At 38.2% G+C, this 15544-nt stretch overlaps 1 protein-coding gene across 2 annotated transcripts; it reads left to right on the top strand.

Annotated features, from left to right (window-relative positions):
- Positions 1 to 1200: 1200 nt before the first annotated feature.
- On the top strand, positions 1201 to 10410 carry APOC1 (apolipoprotein C1). Of its 2 annotated transcripts, none has more exons than XM_070764038.1 (4): positions 1201 to 1291; positions 4043 to 4114; positions 5242 to 5392; positions 10140 to 10410. In XM_070764038.1, exons 2-4 carry the CDS (start codon positions 4057 to 4059, stop codon positions 10213 to 10215), a joined length of 285 nt encoding a protein of 94 aa, XP_070620139.1. In that variant the 5' UTR covers positions 1201 to 1291; positions 4043 to 4056; the 3' UTR covers positions 10216 to 10410. The 2 variants fall into 2 exon arrangements, with proteins under 2 accessions (XP_070620139.1, XP_070620140.1); XM_070764039.1 differs by having other exon boundaries at positions 1213 to 1291; positions 4046 to 4114.
- The last annotated feature ends 5134 nt before the right edge of the window (positions 10411 to 15544 follow it).

The following is a 15544-nucleotide window of genomic DNA, read 5'->3' as shown; positions in this document are numbered from 1 at the left end:
TTTACTTTCTATCGTCATATATATTACTTAATGTCTATTCTCTTCCATATGTATTGTATATTGGACAAAGAATAAATAAAAAATAAATAAAAACATCTAAAAACCCACAACCGACTGGTCCACAGTCCAGCTCTTTGGGACGTCAAGATGTTTTATTTTTATTTATTTATTTTTATTTATTCTTTGTCCAATATACAATATATATGAAAGAGAATAGACATTAAGTAATATATATATAAAGATTGAAAGTAAGAAAGAAGAGAAGTAGAAGGAAAGGAGAGAAAATATATGATATATGAGATAAGGAGAGACAATTGGACAGGGGACGATAGGCACATCAGTGCACTTATGTACGCCCCTTACTGGCCTCTTGGGAACCTGGAGAGGTCAATTGTGGAGAGTCTTAGGGAGAAATGTTGGGGGCTGGGGGCTGACACCACTGAGTCCGGCAATGAGTTCCACGCTTCGACAACTCGATTGTTAAAGTCATATTTTTTACAGTCAAGTTTGGAGCGGTTAATATTAAGTTTGAATCTGTTGCGTGCTCTTGTGTTGTTGCTGTTGAAGCTGAAGTAGTCGTTGACCGGAAGGACGTTGCAGCATATGATCTTGTGGGCAATACTTAAATCGTGTTTAAGGCACCGCAGTTCTAAGCTTTCAAGATCCAGGATAGTTAGTCTATTTTCGTAAGGTATTCTGTTTATTATACTGTTTATAATTTATCTTTCTTAAATAATTCATTCTGTTTGGACGTTTAGGTCCTGCTTTCCGCTGGGTCGGTCCCTCGGAACCAGGACTCATGTTCTGTTTTTCATTTCTAAAGAAAAGAAATGTGGACACTTTTCTACCCCATCGCTTAAATATTTTTCAAAGACGGTCGAATCTCACCGACAGAGAAAGCAGGAATATTTCCCATTTTCCCAGAGGGGCTCAAGATGCAAACAATTGGGGAAATATTATTTCTCCTTTCCTGTTTTTAATTCCTTTCTTTTTTTGCTTTTCCTACTTTGGATATTTTTCCGTGCAGAAAAAAAACCCTGAATGGCACAAATAAGGAAAGAAAAAAAAAACTAAACCAGAATTCATCTGTCTGATGTTTCATTTCCTGCAGAAATGAGGCAATCTAATTGCAGGGAGGAGATTAAAAATTATCAGGTCAGGTTTTATCCTTGCCTGGAGTGGGGGGGTAGGTGAGGGCGATGACGGAGGCTGGGGGCAGGTTTATAGGGAGCCACAACTGGATAGACCAGCAAATTCCACCCCGGAATATTGTCTCCACTCAAGGCTACAAGTAAGTAGTAAACGGCAACGAGGAGGGTTGGGAATATTTAAGACCAACTTTGATTAGCATGGAGAGGGAAGTCATTGAGTCATTTCAGCTCTAAAACCCCCCCCCCCCAAACACCTTGATTTCTTTATCATTGTCAAATAATTAGACGTTTGGCCTAATTAATGCCAAAAAAATCAGAATGGGGGATGTCTTACTGGGGGTGATGGGGATTAAGGATGAAGACTTTCAGGTTTTAACAATTGCAGCGTCGGTGGCTTTTTAAACTGTAAAAAGATATTTTCCCATTTTTGCTGCGTTTCATCTCTCGGGGAAGTTCTTTGCTTGGGTTTGATACCTATGACTTCTTGGGTTGTTGATTTTTTAAAATTAAAATTAATAAAGTGGAACAACAGCCCCACTTCAAATGTAATGAATTTGAATGACGTGAAACGAAATGTTAATTTTAAGTGAAATTTAACGTTGATCTCTTCTGTGTATATTTTTTTACTTCCCCAGCAAAATAATAACAATAATAATAATAATAAAAATAATAATTTATTAGATTTGTATGCCGCCCCTCTCCTTGGACTTTAATAACTCTAATAACTAATAACAAAATGTATTTTGTTAACATAGAAACATAGAAGATTGACAGCAGAAAAAGACCTCCTGGTCCATCTAGTCTGCCCTTATACTATTTCCTGTATTTTATCTTAGGATGGATGTATGTTTACTTCAGGCATGTTTAAATTCAGTGACTGTGGAGTTACCAACCATGTCTGCTGGAAGTTTGTCCCAAGCATCTACTATTCTTTCAGTAAAATGAGATCAAAATTAAAATGTATTAATTAATTTAATTTAATTAATTTGAATCTAATTTGTTAAAAGAAAATATTTGGCCTGTATAAAAAGATACAGATTAAAATGATTTTTCTTTCAAGAGATTAAACAATATCCACAAAAATATTACGGTAATAGAGAATTGGTTCAATCCTTTAATTAATGTATTACTTAATCTACCATCTGGAGTATCCAAAGCCATTTCGAAAATCATTCAAGAACACATTTTATTTTATTTATTCTATGTATTTATCATATTTAGGAAGTGCCCATATACCCTTCATACAGTGACTGTGGGTGGTGCACAAATAACCCTAAAATATAAAACCAAAAATATTATACTAAAACAGTTAATAGCAAGAGTAAGATAATCAAAATTCAACATAGAAACATAGAAGATTGACAGCAGAAAAAGACCTCCTGGTCCATCTAGTCTGCCCTTATACTATTTTCTGTATTTTATCTTAGGATGGATCTATGTTTATCCCAGGCATGTTTAAATTCAGTTACTGTGGATTTACCAACCACGTCTGCTGGAAGTTTGTTCCAAGGATCTACTACTCTTTCAGTGAAATAATATTTCCTCATGTTGCTTTTGATCTTTCCCCCAACTAACTTCAGATTGTGTCCCCTTGTTCTTGTGTTCACTTTCCTATTAAAAACACTTCCCTCCTGAACCTTATTTAACCCTTTAACATATTTAAATGTTTCGATCATGTCCCCCCTTTCCGTTCTGTCCTCCAGACTAGACAGATTGAGTTCATGAAGTCTTTCCTGATACGTTTTATGCTTAAGACCTTCCACCATTCTTGTAGCCCGTCTTTGGACCCATTCAATTTTGTCAATATCTTTTTGTAGGTGAGGTCTCCAGAACTGAACACAGTATTATTCCAAATGTGGTCTCATCAGCACTCTATATAGCGGGATCATAATCTCCGTCTTCCTGCTTGTTATACCTCTAGCTATGCAGCCAAGCATCCTACTTGCTTTTCCTACCGCCTGACTGCACTGTTCACCCATTTTGAGACTGTCAGAAATCACTACCCCTAAATCCTTCTCTTCTGAAGTTTTTGCTAACACAGAACTGCCAATACAATACTCAGATTGAAGATTCCTTTTCCCCAAGTGCATTATTTTACATTTGGAAACATTAAACTGCAGTTTCCATTGCTTTGACCATTTATCTAGTAAAGCTAAATCATTTACCATATCATTTACCAACATTTCTGAAGAGGTGGTCAATCTATTTTCTAAAGCACCTTGAAGGCAGGATAAGAAGCAACAGATGGAAACTAACTAAGGAGAGAAACAACCTAGAAGTAAGGAGAAATTTCCTAATAGTGAGAACAATTAACCAGTGGAACGACCTGCCACCAGAAGTTGGGGGTGCTCCAACACTGGAGGTTTTTAAGAAGAAATTGGGCAGCCATTTGTCTGACCTTCCAACACTGTGATACTGCATCATAAGGATGGAGTATTTTCCCCACTTGTTTAGGAGCATGAAGCATAAAGCAAGATTTCTTAAAAGACACTGGAACAAAGGCAGCTGAAAGCTCAGAAAGAAAGAAAGTCTAGGGACGTCAAAAATGTCAAATTACAAATCACAGCAGCTGAGTTTTTTAATCCTTATATGGTGGTTCTGTATGTTGAATGAGGAATGCGGGAAGATTTTACAATTTGATTTGTATGTAAAAATAGAAATAATACCTGATTTGTATAAGATATTATTCCATATTCCATATTCCATATTCTATTCTATTCCATATTCCATATTCTATTCTATTATTCTAATTCCAATTCTAATTCTATTTTATACTCTATTATTCTTTTCTATTCCAGTCACTTCTTTTTTCTTCTTTTATTTTTCTTTATTATTTTATTGTATTTTCATTTACTATTTATTAATGGTTTTATTTTATTTTGTTGCTCCAGCAGGAGGTGCAGTCATGAAGCTGGTGTTGGCTGTTGCGGTCCTCCTGGTAACTTTGTCTGCCGTGGTGACAGGTAAGATCTGGGGAAGGGGAGGACTGCGGTCACTCGGGGAAGAAAACAGGCCCTTCCCCTTCAGCATGATGGTTTGCCAATAAGGAACTCTGGGAGATAGATGATAGACAGGCAGGCAGACAGGCAGACAAATAGATAGATGGATGGATGGATGCAGGGGTGGATGGATGGATGGATGGGTAGGTAGATGGATAGATAGATAGATAGATAGATAGATAGATAGATAGATAGATAGATAGATAGATAGATTGATAGATGATAGATAGATAGATAGATAGATTGATAGATAGATAGATAGATAGATAGATAGATAGATGATAGATAGATAGATAGATAGATATAAGATAGATAGATAGATAGATAGATAGATAGATAGATAGATAAATGATGGATTGATAGATATAGGGTGGGTGGATAGATAGATAGATAGATAGATAGATAGATAGATAGATAGATAGATAGATAGATAGATAGATAGATGATAGATAGATAGATAGATAGATGATTGATTGATAGATGATAGATAGATAGATAGATAGATAGATAGATAGATAAAGAGATAGATAGATAGATAGATGATAGATAGATAGATAGATAGATAGATAGATAGATAGATAGAAGATAGATAAATGATGGATTGATAGATATAGGATGGATAGATAGATAGATAGATAGATAAAGAGATAGATAGATAGATGATAGATAGATAGATAGATGATTGATTGATAGATGATAGATAGATAGATAGATAGATAGATAGAGAGAGAGAGAGAGAGAGAGACTTATGTAAGTATTCAAATAGGCAAATATTGTACAAATGAATAATATACATGATGCAAGAATGTCTCCGTTGGTGTTCTGAGTTTATTGATCCCTGTGTCAATTTCTCAACACATAATCCAACTGTAGCTGGATTGATACAACATTCCGGACTAATTGGGTAGTTCAGTATTTTGTGAGGCCTCAGGTCTGGTCCCAACATGTTCTGTGAACCCGGTTATTACCTTAAGCCCTAACAACAGGGTTTATTTGTTTATATTATAATTCTTGTTATATGAATCAAACCTGAAGTGTGGGTTTAGGGTTGTCTATAAGCAAGTAACATGGTTGCTGTCTCAATTTATTAGACTCCAACGACGGCGGCAGGAAAGAGCCCACCGTGGCCGAGAAGTTTGAGAAATTTCAGAAAGAGGTCCAGACCTTTGTTGATAACATTGGTGAGAAGGCCAAAGCTGCCTATCATGAATTCCACAACAGCGAATTCAGCAACAAAACCAGGTGAATGGTTTTTAGCTCTGATTCTTCCATTCTCCACGTTCTACCAACTATAACCATTAGGAGGGACCCCAGGGGAAGAGCCTTCTCTGTGGCGGCCCCGGCCCTCTGGAATCAACTCCCCCCGGAGATTAGAACTGCTCCCACCCTCCTTGTCTTCCGTAAACTACTTAAGACCCACCTATACCGCCAGGCATGGGGGATTTGAGAAATCTTTCCCCCAGGCTCCTTATAATTTATGTTTGGTATGTATGTGCTGTTTGGTTTTTAATTATGATAGGGTTTTTAGTTATTTTTAATATTAGATTTGTGCCAGTATAATATTGTTTTTATCGTTGTTGTGACCCGCTCCGAGTCTTCGGAGAGGGGCGGCATACAAATCTAATAAATTATTATTATTATTATTATTATTATTATTATTATTATTATTAATAAGATATGATGTGGTATGACTGCATTAATGTGATTTTAAATTTTTTTTCAAATTGTTTTTTTATATATACTATGTTATTGTTGTAAGCCTGCCAGAATCCTTCGGGAGTGGGCGGTATAGAAATTTAATAACTAAATGAAAAATAATTTATAAAATAAATAAATAAAATAAAGATTGGCTAATGATTAAAACAGAAGAAGAAAGAAGGAAATATGAGAATGGAGGAGGAGGAAGGAAAAAGGAAGGAGAAGGGAAAAGGAAGAGAAGGAGGAGGAGAAGAAGAGGAAGAAGACAGAAGGAGAACACAGAAGGAGGAGAAGAAGTAGAAGGAGAAGACAGAAGGAGAAGGAGAAGTGGGAAAAGAAGGAGGAGGAGGAGGAAGGAAGAGGAGAAGGAGGAAGAGAAGGAGAAGTGGAAGAAGAAGAAGAAGAGGAAGAGGAAGAAGAAGAAGAAGAAGAAGAAGAAGAACAACAACAACAACAACAACAACAACAACAAGAGGAAGAGGAAGAAGAAGAAGAAGAAGAAGAAGAAGAAGAAGAAGAAGAAGAAGAAGAAGAAGAAGAAGAAGAAGAAGAAGAAGAAGAAGTTGGATTCTCCAGAAGAACCCAACCTCTGGAGAACATCAGCCAAAGGAAGCCCATCTTAATACGAGAGCATCAAACTTCTCCTTCATAAGGAGACAGCTCCCCAGAGTATGTTTTCACTGTTTTCAGGTCCTGGTCTTTCATAATTGAGTTTTGAAAGTTGTTCTTCTTCACTTTTGCCAATTTTGAAACCTTGGAAGCAGGAACATCAGCCGCCGTCCAGTTCTTATCCTCTACTGATTAATCCTTGATCTCTTCGAACTAAATACCTCACTCCCACCCCATAATAGAAGTCAAATTAATAATTAAATGCTCCCTTCCCACCCATGTTGTCAAAGGAGCCACAACGACATCCCAGGGGTTACGACATCATTGGGCAAACAGCACGAATTAGGCCACGTGGACCAATTGAGAAATGATGTAAAGAAGGAACAGTAAGTGAATTCCATCCGTTATCATAAGAAGGTCGTGATGGAGGTGACATCATCTGACCCCTCCATCAACCCCCCTCCAGTTTGCAAAAACCTGTGACTTCTATGTCGGTGTATTTGCCTGAGTGGACATTATTTTAAAAAAATCAAGCATTTGATATGGGGGGTGGGGGTGTTTCTCTACCTGCAAAGCACTAATGGGCTTTGGGGGTAGTAAGTTTATGCACTATTTATTTATTTATTTATTTATTTATTTATTTATTTAGTTAGTTAGTTAGTTAGTTAGTTAGTTAGTTAGTTAGTTATCAGATTTGTATGCCGCCCCTCTCCGCAGACTCGGGGCGGCTCACAGCAATAATAATACAATGTAAACAAATCTAATATTTAAGTTAATTTAAAACCCCAATTTAGAAACCAATCATACATACTAACATACCATGCATAAATTTTATAAGCCTAGGGGGAGGGAAAGTATCAATTCCCCCATGCCTGACGACAGAGGTGGGTTTTAAGGAGCTTACGAAAGGCTATTGATATTTTAAATATTTATTGAATATTTAATAGTTTTTTATTGTCCTTCCTTCTCTAGTACCTTAGTATGATCCCTAATGACTTTCAAAATAGGAAATAATTAAATGGTATGTTTTTACCCATAAACGCTGTAATCATTATCTTGAGCTGGACTTTTATAGCAATGAAAGAAAATTGAGCTACTTGCCCAATCTGTTATCCTACTGAACCTTGTGGGTTCAGTACAAAACCTTCAAATGTTACTGGGCTCCTCAACCAATAAGGCTGTATATCATTTGTCCTTTTGAAGGCTCTTCAAATAATGTGACTTAATCTACTGAAAAAGAGCCCGAGCACCTATCTGAACACTTATCTTGGTTGGTAAGCCACTCCCACCCAGTCACATGACCTTTAAGCCACCCGAGAGGCATAAGCACAGCTAAAACATAGAAACATAGAAGACTGACGGCAGAAAAAGACCTCCTGGTCCATCTAGTCTGCCCTTATACTATTTCCTGCCTTTTATTTTAGGATGGATAGATGTTTATCCCAGGCACGTTTAAATTCAGTGACTCTGGATTTGTTCCAGGCATCTACTACTCTCAGTAAAATGTGATCAAAATTAAAATGTATTAATTAATTAAATTTAATTAATTCGAATCTAATTTGTTAAAAGAAAATGTTTGGCCTGCATAAAAAAGATACAGATTAAAATATTTTTTTTCTTTCAAGAGATTAAACAATATCCACAAAAATATTACGGTAATAGAGCATTAATGTATTACTTAATCTACCATCTGGAGTATCCGTTGGCTCTACCGTTGTATTTGGATGAGACAAAAAACCCGTCTGCTAGAAGTTTGTTCCAAGCATCTACTCCTCTTTAAAAGGGTGCAAAATATTTTTGGGAGGGGAAATTGTCTCCAGTTCTCCTTGTGGATTGAGGTCCATGAATTCTCGATCGAGACAAAAAATGTCAGAAACTGGGATTTGCAGTTTCAGCTGCAAAAGGTTTGATCTTTCCAGAACTGAGCCTATTTCTTCCGTCAACCAGAAAGTGACAGCCTAGATTAGCAAAAAAAAAAAGCTAAGTTCTAATTTACTCAAAAGGAAGCATAGGAGCCTGACAGATGCAGCAGCCACCACTAGATGGAGATATAGAGCAGCTCGAGAGGTCTCCTATGTTTTCTTGCTAAGGTTTCAATCACCCAAACTAGCGAACATCATCAGTGCTGAGTGAAATGGTATGGGGCTGTGATAGTGAACCTACGATAGGCATTCTACAGAGGAATCACTGAGTCTGTCGTCTGCACGTCTATAACTGTCTGGTTCGGTTCTGCAACCCAACAAGACCGACACGGACTTCAGAGGAGAATCAGAACTGCAGAAAAAGCAATTGCTGTCAATCTGCCTTCCATTGAGGACCTGTAGACTGCACCAGTCAAAAAGAGGGCGGTGAAAATATTTACTGACCCCTCGCATCCTGGACACAAACTATTTCAACTCCTATCCTCAAAATGTTGCTACAGAGCATTGCACACCAAGACAACCAGACACAAGAACAGATTTTCCCCGAACGCCATCACTCTGCTAAACAAATAATTCCCTCAACACTGTCAAACTATTTACTAAGTCTGCACTACTGTTACTACTAGTTTTTTTCCCATCGTTCCTATCACCCATTTCCTCCCACTTAGGACTGGAACCTGTTGCTTGTATCCTTAAGATTTTTATTAATATTCATTGTTTTCTCATTGCTTATTTGATTCCTATGACAATCATTAAGTGTTGTACCTCGAATATCAAGAATCATAACCATAACATTACTGGAAAGTGAAGAGCAAGCTATACCAGTTCAGTAGACATCAATCAACATAAATTTATATTATTACGTATTCATAGCATAGAGTAATCCGCTTGCAACCACATCATTTATTTTATAGTCTCAAAATGGGTGAACAGTGCAGTCAGGCGGTAAGGAAAGCAAGTAGGATGCTTGGCTGCATAGCTAGAGGTATAACAAGCAGGAAGAGGGAGATTATGATCCCGCTATATAGAGCGCTGATGAGACCACATTTGGAATAATACTGTGTTCAGTTCTGGAGACCTCACCTACAAAAAGATATTGACAAAATTGAAGGGGTCCAAAGACGGGCTACAAGAATGGTGGAAGGTCTTAAGCATAAAACGTATCAGGAAAGACTTCATGAACTCAGTCTGTAGAGTCCGGAGGACAGAAGGAAAAGGGGGGACATGATCGAAACATTTAAATATGTTAAAGGGTTAAATAAGGTCCAGGAGGGAAGTGTTTTTAATAGAGGAAAGTGAACACAAGAACAAGGGGACACAATCTGAAGTTAGTTGGGGGAAAGATCAAAAGCAACATGAGAAAATATTATTTGACTGAAAGAGTAGTAGATCCTTGGAACAAACTTCCAGCAGACGTGGTAGATAAATCCACAGTAACTGAATTTAAACATGCCTGGGATAAAACATAGATCCATCCTAAGATAAAATACAGAAAATAGTATAAGGGCAGACTAGATGGACCATGAGGTCTTTTTCTGCCATCAGTCTTCTATGTTTCTATATTTCTATAATAAAAATGTAATATCAATACAAGTTTTTGGTTTTTTTTAAAAAATAATCTTTACCATAGTAGTTCCCAATTTATCCACCGTTCAATCTGTTTTCACACTGTTACGTTATAGCCTGAAGTCCAAGATTGCAAGAGTTTGGGAGTTTAAGGGGATGGCGAAATCACTGACCATTTCTCTTGTTCTTGGCAGGAATTGGCTTTCCGAGACGATCAATAAGTTGAAGAAAAAATTTGAACCCATAACCTCCCAAGACGGATCCGACTGAATGTCCCTCGATTCCACCAGTGACAGAGAAGATGGTCATCTAATCCCAACTGTAGCAGTGAAAGAAAACACAACATATTGAGTGAAGTTGACCAGAAGCTTCAATCTCTCCTGTCCCCATTTCTTTGTCTACTGCTGTTGTTACTTCCAACTCGTTAGACATAAATAAAGAGAAAAAACTAAGTAGGAGAAACAAGTGTTTGTAATTTTTGTTTCTGAAATGTCATCCACGAATATTAGGATGGTACAAGTAGAATTTTAACTATTACTCCCTCCAGATTTTGAAGTTTTCTTTCTTTTTTTCCTGCATTGGTCATCTATTATTATTACTATTACTATTACTATTACTATTATTATTATTATTATTATTATTATTATTATTATTATTATTATTATTATGTCAGTACAACACAGCAAACGAGATCACTATGCTGGATTTCGTATTTCATCCCCAGTCGGGCGCTTCCCAAGCACCTAGGACTGCGTGATGTAGCGGCAAATTATGTTTGCCGATCCCAGTAAAGCGGCCTTTTGCAATTGACAGGTGGAGATTTTGTCAATTCCGATGGTTTTCAAATGTCCGCTGAGATCCTTTGGCACTGCGCCCAGCATGCCAAGTACCACTGGGACCACTTTCACGGGCTTATGCCAGAGTCGTTGCAGCTCGATTTTTAGATCTTCGTATTTCACTAATTTCTGTAGCTGCTTCTCCTCAATTCTGCTGTCTCCTGGGATTGCGATGTCGATGATCCATACTTTCTTTTTCTCCACGATCACAATGTCTGGTGTGTTATGTTTCAGAATTCAGTCAGTCGGAAGTCGGAAGTCCCGCAGTAGTTTTGCTTGCTCATTTTCGACCACTTTTTCGGGCTTATGATCCCACCAGTTCTTTGCCACTGGCAAATGGTAGTTCCGGCACAAGTTCCAGTGGATCATCTGTGCCACAGCATCATGTCTATGCTTGTAGTCAGTCTGTGCGATCTTTTTGCAGCAGCTGAGTATGTGATCGATTGTTTCATCTGTTCCTTTACAGAGTCTGCACTTTGGATCGTCTGTTGATTTTTCAATTCTGGCTTTGACAGCATTTGTTCTAATGGCCTGTTCTTGTGCCGCCAGTATTAGTCCTTCTATCTCCTTTTTGAGTATTCCACTTGTAAGCCATGACCAGGTCTTTTCTTTATCTACTTTGCCCTCAATCTTCTCCAAGAACTGTCCATGCAATGCTTTGTTCCGCCAACTGTCCATACGACATTGAATTACATTTTTTCTGTACTGGTCCTTAGTTTGCTTCACCTTGAGAAGCTTCCTATTGTTGACCTCCATCAACGCTGACTCTTTGCTCCCCTTCACATAGTCTGCTAATGCATGCTTCTCTTCTTCTACTGTCTGCTTCACTTGCAAAAGTCCTCTGCCGCCTATTTTCCTTGGTAAATACAGCCTGTCAACATCACTGCAGGGGTGTCGTGCATGATGGATCGTCATTAATTTTCTGGTTTTCCTGTCCAGGTTGTCCAGCTCAATATTATTATTATTATTATTATTATTATTATTATTATTATTATCATTATTATTATTATTATTGCAAGATCAAGGCCCAGATTTGATTTTGAGAGCATTCACAAATACAGTATGTTTCACTTTTCCTTCTTGCCCTACAAAACCCAATTTAAAAAAACAGATGAAGTGACTTTCCAAATAAGTATTTACAGGTAGTCCTCAACTTATGACACTAATCAAACCCTGTTGATAAATGAGACAGCTGTTGAGATTTTGCTGTTTTATGACATTTCTTGCTGCAGTTGTTCAGTGGATCACTGCAGTTGTAAAACAGTTGTAAAGTCAATCTCCTGCTTGTGCAGTTTTGGTGTGGGGTGGGTGGGTATCGGACTAGGTCCCATGCAACTTTACTACAAATCTAATTTGGTTTTCTTGTTGACTTTGCTTATCCACCGCCCAAAAAAGGCTAGCATTACAAAAATTCCACATTAGATTAAATTGCTAACTGTTAATGACTATTTCAGCTTCAATCGCAACAACACAAGAGCACACAACAGATTCAAACTTAATATTAACCGCTCCAAACTTGACTGTAAAAAATATGACTTCAGCAACCAAGTTGTTGAAGCGTGGAACTCATTACCTGAACTCAGTAGTGTCAACCCCTAACCCCAAACATTTTCCCCTTAGACTATCCACGATTGACCTCTCCAGGTTCCTTAGAGGTCAGTAAGGGCCGTGCATAAGTGCACCAGTGTGCCTTCCATCCCCTGTCCAATTGTCTCTCCTTATCTCATTTATCTTTTCTTCCTTTCAAATATGTTCACCTTTATATATTTTCTTCTATTCTTTTCTTTACTTATATTATTACATATCTTTCTCTTCAATGTGTATTATGTATTGGACAAAATAAATAAATAAAAATAAATAAAACAAATAAATGAAATGCTTAATGAAGGAAAGAAATGTCAAACCACTTAAATGTGAATATTGGCTTTAAACCATCGAGCAGAAATAAGAGGCTGATAGCAACATAAGAGACTGAAGTGATCAAGAAGTGAAAATTGGTATCTTGCTTGTTACCATCCACCGACGTCCACTCTTATCGGTCATGTAAATCAGTTTTTCTCAATCTTGGCCATTTTTTAGATTTGTGGACTTCAACTCCCAGAATCCTCCAGCTGGCTGGGGAATTCTGGGAGTTGAAGTCCACAAGTCTTAAAATGGCCGAAGTTGGACATCCCTGTTCTAAACCAAGGAGCAGAGCCAGCAACATTCTTGGCCAAAAAACACCCTTGTGTCTTTGGCTCCTTAGTTGGGACTTTGTTCCCTTTGTTTACCGACGTGAGCCAGAATTAAACATTAGTACATTGCTTGTTTTTAACATCCAAATTTCGTCAGTCGAGGGTTCCCTGAAATCTGGAAGGAAAATATACTGCTCAAGTGTTTTTAATAGGAAAGTGAACACAACAAGGGGGCACAATCTGAAGTTAGTTGGGGGAAAGATCAAAAGCAACGTGAGAAAATATTATTTCACTGAAAGAGTAGTAGATCCTTGGAACAAACTTCCAGCAGACGTGGTAGATAAATCCACAGTAACTGAATTGAAAGATGCCTGGGATAAACATATATCCATTGTAAGATAAAATACAGGAAATAGTATAAGGGCAGACTAGATGGACCAGAAGGTCTTTTTCTGCCGTCAGTCTTCTATGTTTCTATGTTTCTAAAAAAAATAAAATGAAGGGAACACTCAAAGAACCCATCCTAGATCTGAATGAATGAAATATTCTCGTTGAATACTTTGTTGTGTACAAAGTTGAATGTGCACAACAGCGGGTGAAATTGGTTGTCAAACAGTGTTGCTTCCTAAGTGGACAGTTTGATTTCACAGAAGTTTGATTTACTTGGAGTTCTATTGTGTTGTGTAAGTGTCCCCTTTATGTTTTTTAAGCGGTGTACTTTGCCCTGCGCTTACATTCTCAAACTTTTGGGAAGGAGGTCTCGTAGCATCAGTAGTGGGTTCTAAATCCAGAAGCATCTCGGGCAGGTGGGTATAGTCTCTCGCCGCTGCTGCTACCAGTTCATAGAACTGGACACAACCCACCGCTGCCACACCCGATTCCGAGCACACTTCCTTTCCAGAAATGGATGAATGCCTCTGGCTTTCCGTAACGTGCCCACAAGATCATATGCTGCAATGTCCTGCCTGTCGGCGACTACTTCAGCTTCAACCACAACAACACAAGAGCACACAACAGATTTAAACTTAATATTAACCGCTCCAAACTCGACTGTAAAAAATACGACTTCAGTAACCGAGTTGTCGAAGCGTGGAACTCATTACCGGACTCCATAGTGTCATCCCCAAACCCCCAACACTTTACCCTTAGATTATCTATGGTTGACCTCTCCAGATTCCTAAGAGGTCAGTAAGGGGCGAGTACAAGTGCACTAGAGTGCCTTCCGTCCCCTGTCCTATTGCTCTCCTATATCTCCCATACCTTTCTTCTATTCCTATATCTCTTCTTCTATTCTTTCATTGATATGTTCTATTACTATACCTTCTTTTCTATTCTTTCATAGATATATTTTACTATGAGTATCTCCTCCATAACCTTCATCATGTATTTACTATATGTATAGCCAATATAACCCTCATTGTGTAATGGACAAAATCAATCAATCAATCAATAAATCAATCAATCAATCAATAAACTGTTCAAACAAGGATTCTTGCTCGGTCTTAGAAAACATTTTTGAAGGCCTCCTTCAGATATAGTGGGTTGATCAGTCACCCAGAGCAAATATTGCATGAGATCTAAGCAAACAATCCTCGTCTCCCTCACTTCTGCCTACTCATCACGTCGTGGATGCTTGAGTAAATATCCCTTTTGGACCCGTAGTTGCTCCGAAGCGCTGCCGCTGGGGACTTTTATTTATTTATTTATTTGACTTATATGCTGCCCCCCTCCCTGGACTCGAGGCGGCTTACAACATTTCAATAAAATACAATATATAAAACACTTCTAAATCCAATCAATAAAAATAATAATTATTTTTTTAAAAGCTAAACATTTAAAAATGAAACATTCACATACAAGCTACCACATCCTACACATTCACTGGGCAGAGGCTGGGGTCTAGTGACCCCAAGCCTGACGGCATAAATATGAAAGGCAAGTGTGAATCTCTGGAAGGAGCTGATTCCAGAGGGCTGGGACCCCCACAGAGAAGGCCATGCCAAATGACATTGTCTAGTTCAGTGGTTTTCAACCTTTTTTGAGCCACGGCACATTTTTTACATTTACAAAACCATGGGGCACATTGGGGGGGGGGGGCTAAAAAAATTTGGACAAAAAAATTATCTCTTCCTTTCGCTCTATTTCCCTCCCTCTTTCTCTCCCTTTTTTCTCTCTCCATCCCTCTTTCTTTCTCTCTTCCTTCTTTCCTCTTTTTTGCTCTCTTTCTCTCCCTCCCTACCTCCCTCTATGTCTTTCTCTCTCCCACCTTCCCTCCCTCTCTCTCTTTCTTTCTCTCTCTTTCTCTCTCTTGCTTGCTTTCTCTCTTGTTCTCTTTCTCTCTTTCTTTCTCTCTCTTGCTTTCTTTCTCTCTTGTTCTCTTTCTCTCTTTCTTTCTCTCTCTTTCTTTCTCTCTTGTTTTCTTTCTCTCTCTCTTTCTTTCTTTCCCTCTTTCTTTCTTTCTCTTGTTTTCTTTCTCTCTCTGAGCTTCGCGGCACACCTGACCATGTCTCGCGGCACACTAGTGTGCCACGGCACACTGGTTGAAAAACACTGGTCTAGTTGACGGGACCTGGAGAAGGCCGACAGTCC

This window comes from Erythrolamprus reginae, chromosome 11, assembly GCF_031021105.1.
Source record: "Erythrolamprus reginae isolate rEryReg1 chromosome 11, rEryReg1.hap1, whole genome shotgun sequence".
In the NCBI taxonomy this organism is placed as follows: Eukaryota; Metazoa; Chordata; class Lepidosauria; order Squamata; family Dipsadidae; genus Erythrolamprus; species Erythrolamprus reginae.
Note: the sequence above shows the minus strand (reverse complement) of the source record. Positions and strands in the feature narration are given on the sequence as shown.

What these genes read in the sequence shown, in the direction of transcription:
- APOC1 (XM_070764038.1), top strand. Translation starts at nt 4,057, where the DNA reads ATGAAGCTGGTGTTGGCTGTTGCGGTCCTCCTGGTAACTTTGTCTGCC. An exon ending in TTTGTCTGCCGTGGTGACAG is followed by an intron (nt 4,115 to 5,241) that starts GTAAGATCTGGG and finishes TCAATTTATTAG; the next exon opens with ACTCCAACGACGGCGGCAGG. An exon ending in GAATTCAGCAACAAAACCAG is followed by an intron (nt 5,393 to 10,139) that starts GTGAATGGTTTT and finishes TGTTCTTGGCAG; the next exon opens with GAATTGGCTTTCCGAGACGA.